The sequence below is a fragment of the Medicago sativa genome, chromosome 7, assembly GCF_051527215.1.
Source record: "Medicago sativa cultivar Bolivia chromosome 7, Bolivia_mono, whole genome shotgun sequence".
Lineage (NCBI taxonomy): Eukaryota > Viridiplantae > Streptophyta > Magnoliopsida > Fabales > Fabaceae > Medicago > Medicago sativa.
The window spans coordinates 33,032,916-33,038,060 of record NC_140755.1 but is presented as its reverse complement, the minus strand read 5'-3'; the positions used below and the strand labels follow the sequence as shown (position 1 = coordinate 33,038,060).

At 34.8% G+C, this 5,145-nt stretch overlaps 1 protein-coding gene across 1 annotated transcript; it reads right to left on the bottom strand.

Annotated features, from left to right (window-relative positions):
* On the bottom strand, window positions 1-608 carry LOC146905747 (uncharacterized). Its single transcript, XM_085728630.1, has 2 exons — window positions 362-608; window positions 1-248 (listed from the first exon to the last, which is right to left on the bottom strand). The coding sequence occupies exons 1-2, from the start codon at window positions 606-608 to the stop codon at window positions 1-3; spliced, it is 495 nt and encodes a 164-aa protein (XP_085584756.1).
* Between the last annotated feature and the right edge of the window lie 4,537 nt (window positions 609-5,145).

Below are 5,145 nucleotides of genomic sequence, written 5' to 3'. Positions count from 1 at the left end.
CTAGCCTAGTGATAGTGCATAATCTTCGTCTTCTTCCATGACTTCGAATTCTTGTTTTGGTTTTTCCGGAGAGGGAGTGTAACAAAAATTTGGATTCAGCTTATTTGTTGGTTTCTTTGGCGGCTTCGGCTCCTTAGACATGAGGTATTTGAAGGGGGCTTGTCTATCCATAAAAGCAAACTCCCATTTCTCAGCCTCACCAATCTTGTTATTACTCCACTCCCCGCAAAGTGGTGGTAACGGACAACCTTCTTTCAAAAAAACTTGAAGAAGTGGTCGGGAATTAAGCCAAGACACATGATGTTGGAATGTGGGTTAAGTGGTGGAGCAACTCGGATTGGGAAATATGTCTCACATATACCTCTTTTGGGTAAAACCAATTGAACAACGACTTTATTGTAGCAAGTTGCAATAATGTAACCCATATCCGGTAATGTCAACCACTTATCTTCAAGCGTAATTCCACTACTATTTGTAGGAGGGTGTAAACCATCCAATATATATTTAAAACGCTTCTCGGTACCAAATATTGGCAAATAGTCACTATTATGATTTTTTAACTCATGAATAAGTGCACTACGAACCAATACATGATTTTCCTCATCCATTCTCATGTGTCTAGCTATGAACCAGAATCCACAATTACCTTCCCCTTTAACATTCACAATATTTTAAATGAAAGGTCTTATGATATTTGGCATTTATGTAATGTATGGTATATTCAAAAAAGGTTGTGAAGTAGGCGTCGAAGCTTGTGAGAGGGAGTAAGTGCCAAGATGTGCACCTTTCCTCTTTGGAAGTGATATATTGGGTTGTGAGGATTGACTATCAGAATTTTGTGAATCAAAACGCTCCTACTTAGAGGGAATTCGACCCGTGGATGTCTCTTTTGGTGTGGAACTCACCCTTTTAGGTGCTCCCTTGGTTACCACCTTTCTTGGAGGTGGAGACAACATTGTGTCTTTCGGAAATCCTAATTGACTCATCACCTCTTTGATGTGGAGTTTCATCTTGTAAGGGGATCTTTTGAGACGTTCTTGAATGACGTTTCATTCCTCCGTCAAGAAAAAATATTCAACAACCTCTTCTCCATGTATAATTAACCTTTGCCAAAAAGGGTGTACTTCATTCAATAGAATAGGTAATTATTTCTTTCTCTTCATGGCAATGCTACATGCATAAGGCAACCCGTAGCTTTTCTTTTTCACACAGCCACAATCTTCTTTAGCAAAGCTGAATGTCCTGGAGCATGGTAATTCGTCATTGATAAAACCCAATGCGGCTCTAGATACATAACCCTCCAACTCAGAATAAAAAGTGCCTTTTGTATTTGTGTTCCATGACAATTATGCTCCTCCCAAAACTTCCCTGTATCTCACCCAACTGGATAACCAACATTTTGTCTATTTCATCCCAAATCTCCCACACTACTCAAATATTTTTTCAACTTTCAGATGATTGATCATCTTACGTTATTCTTAGCATGTTTTTCAATTTATTTTAGTAGGACTGCATATGATTTCGGGACTTTTGTAATGTTTTCTATATTTTAGTCTGTAATTCTTGTTTTCCTGAAACATAGCAATTTTAGGGGGATTTTAAAGTAATTCACGATGAAATCATGCAAATCGGCAAATCAAGAACATCCGAAGAATTGTGAAGATTCAGGAAACATGAAAGAAGATTCAAGAAGCCTCAGAAGACTTAAAAATGGGGGGAATTATGTTTCCAAAGTACCGAGGCAAGTTATTTGAAGACGAAGACCTAAAAACAACGGAAAATCAGACATTGGGCCCGGAAGAAAGATACCATGCGCCTATGGCATGAGAAAAACGCCTAGGGCATGATTTAACAAACCATGTTCCTAAGGCATTTCCCATTCGCCTAGGGCATGCAAAGGGGTGCACTCTCATGCACCTCGTGCATGCAAAAAGCCAGGGCACAACTGTCTTTTTCTGCTTCCGTTTTGGGTAAAGCCCACACTTTTAGCCCAAACCCAGGTAGAAACTCTCACTATAAATATCAGCCTTCCTCATTCAGAATTTCTCGTTCAGAACTGTGGCAGTTCAAGAGGAAGACGACTTTGGAGCTTTGGGACAGTTTCTATCTTCTCCTTGATTTTCTAGGGTATGTTTTTATCTTTAGTAATTTGTTTTTAGATACCATGTGTAACTAAATCATTTTAGGTTAGAGTTTTAAGATGAACCTCTGTATACTTTTGTTGGATATTTATCTAATTTAATATTCCGTTTATATTTTATTTATTATTTTGTTCGCTATTAAGTTTTATTAGGAAGTGGTTTTATTTCTGTGAGTGGTGCAACCCTAGATTAGGTACTTAGGTTGTGACAGAGCCTAATATTTCTATCCTTAACTGGATGCTTATATCTTGATATTTATATCCCTTTACTGATAACTATTTTTCTAGGAAGTAAGTGATTATTAATTAGCCAAAGATATTGGAATAATTCTTGACCCTAGGCGTAGGTACCGAATGGCAAGAAACCGTTGGGTCGGGTGGTGCCTTAGCAAACCTAGGAATTAACTGGTTAGTAATTAGGGAAACAAGCACATAGCTGTCCGACTCAAAGCTACAACCTAATAGAACCATTCTCTTGAAACCCTTAGTAAGGTATGTTGGAGTAGGCCCTAATATCCAATCAATATTGATTGGGTTTGGCTTTGTATCATGATATTGATATAAATATATATTGTGAATATATATAATCATAAGGCATTTCTTTATTGATTTTGTTATGTTTCAAAATAATAAAGTCCCTAGAATAGATAGTTCATGTAATGGAATATTAAGTGTGACTTAATCATGAGATTACATTACGTAAAGAACGCTATTCTTAAACATATCCATAGTCAAGCTTTAATATGAATTGGGATAATAATAAAGCATAAAGACTATTATGTATGTAGACTGATGACTGCATCTCATGGGTCATTGATATTGAGATATTAAGTCTATACATAGGTATAAATATTAGGAGTAATATTTATATTGGATTGACCCACCGTGAGAATACTACATAGTATGTTATGAAAATGTCATAAGATATTCTCACAATGATAATAATGTATATCGCTCTTAGACCTGAAACCACTATGATCCCTAGATGTGGACTCAAGTGCTTTGTTGCCATTCTAACGTTGTCTGTAAAAGGATAACCATAACGTTGGTTGATGGGTACTTGATGAATCATGCTGAGGGACATGAGTGTCCTAGATGGGATTTGTCCCTCCTTCATAACATGAGATATATCTTAGGCCTCTTGATGAAATATGACTGTAAAACTGCATGGCCATGCCGAACTAAGTCAATATAAGATATTGGACTTATTCGTTATTCAGTATATTTCGGAATCAAGAAATATAAATATTGATCTATACAAGGGTGACAATATCTATGCCTTGGGATCAATAAAGATATCGAGACAAAGGAGTAATTGTACACATGAGTATTATCATGGAAAGGTTTCGTCAGATCACTTGACATTCTTGTCACTTGGGTAGCAATGATGTGTTGCTAGATACCGCTCATTGTTTATAATATTAAATATTAGATTTAATATTATTGCCAACGTGACTAGAACCTATAGGGTCACACACAAAGAACAGTCAAAAGAGAAATATATAAGTATGACTTATATAAGGGGTGCGTTTAGTAAATAACGCTAATTACTTAGCAAAATTACTAAACTCGTTGTTGGGCTTACTGAAGCCCAATAGTGACTTATGACTTGCAGAGCACACTAGAAGTTCTATAAATAGAACTCTGGTGTTGAAGTTTTTGGTTACACGTTTTGAAGCAACCCCTTTCTTCTCTGCACTTCCAATTCATTGGCTAGCACCGAGTTTTGGAGGAGCACTGTTCGTGTGGACTTGCTAGAGGCTTTGCTGCTTGCTGCTTGCTTGGCTGTGATCGAGATTCCAGTTTCCAGTTCCAGCTTTCAGATTCCACAGTTCAAGGTATCAATCGAATCACTGATTCATGTTTGAATTTCGTAATGATCCAAGGAAAGAAAATCGAAATTCTTCGTCTTCTTCTTCTTCTTCTTCTTCCGCTGTGTATGATATCTTTCGATTTTCCTTCAGTGGTATCAGAGCCAATTACGAAACCATGAATCGGATTGCTTTGTTACTGCTTTATGTTTTAATATGATTAAACATTTTGAATCGGAATTAAATAATAAAGAGAATTAAAATTGGCATCGTATCATGTTTTCTGTGCATGGCTTTTCGATTTGTTTGATGTTTCAGAAACCGTTTCTGGTGAAGTATCGACATATCGATTATACATATCGACGGGAACATGATTGGAAACAAATCAAATTAGATTATCTTTTAAAATTGTTTTAAGAGATAATAATATTTTGGCAAATATTTGATTTGCTAATATTTTGATATTCTATAAGGAATTAATTTGGAATGCAAATCCGTTAATAAAATAGAATATTAAGTGTTAATATTTTATTATTTAAATTTAAATATTAATTAAAATTGATTGATCAGTATCATATATGTGATATATGATTTTAATACAACATCATTATATGTGATATATTGATGATATCATTCGTTCAATCGGTTTTATATAATTGATTGTGAATTTGTAGTCAACTCGTGAGATTGAGCTTCGAATACCGATTCTGGTGAAGCATCAAAGATCCGGTTGTCCATACTGAACAAACAATTGTTAAAACTATTGATGTTTGATTGTTGTATTAAGATACCTAACTATACAAGCGTTGTATTATTATGGTTGTATCATTCGATCAATTGTTTTCAAAGAGATTGTTGTGAATTTGAACAATTCGTGAGAGTGAGCTTTAATATCCGAATCTGGTGAAGCATCATAGATCCGGTTGTTCATGCTAAACAAACAATCCTTGAAAATATTTATGTTTAATTAATTTATTTAATTGGAGAAAGGTAGTAAATTTAAAAGATCATGATTTTGAAAGAGTTTCAATATCAGATATGATTTTTGAATTTGGTAATAAAATATTTGCTTAATTTTAGCCCTGTAATTTGTTTTGGAAACAAATTGATTGCCTAAATAAAGCAGATTTAATTATAATAATTATTGAGTGTCAATATTAATATAATTAAGTAAATAAAAAATTCTACCTTTTG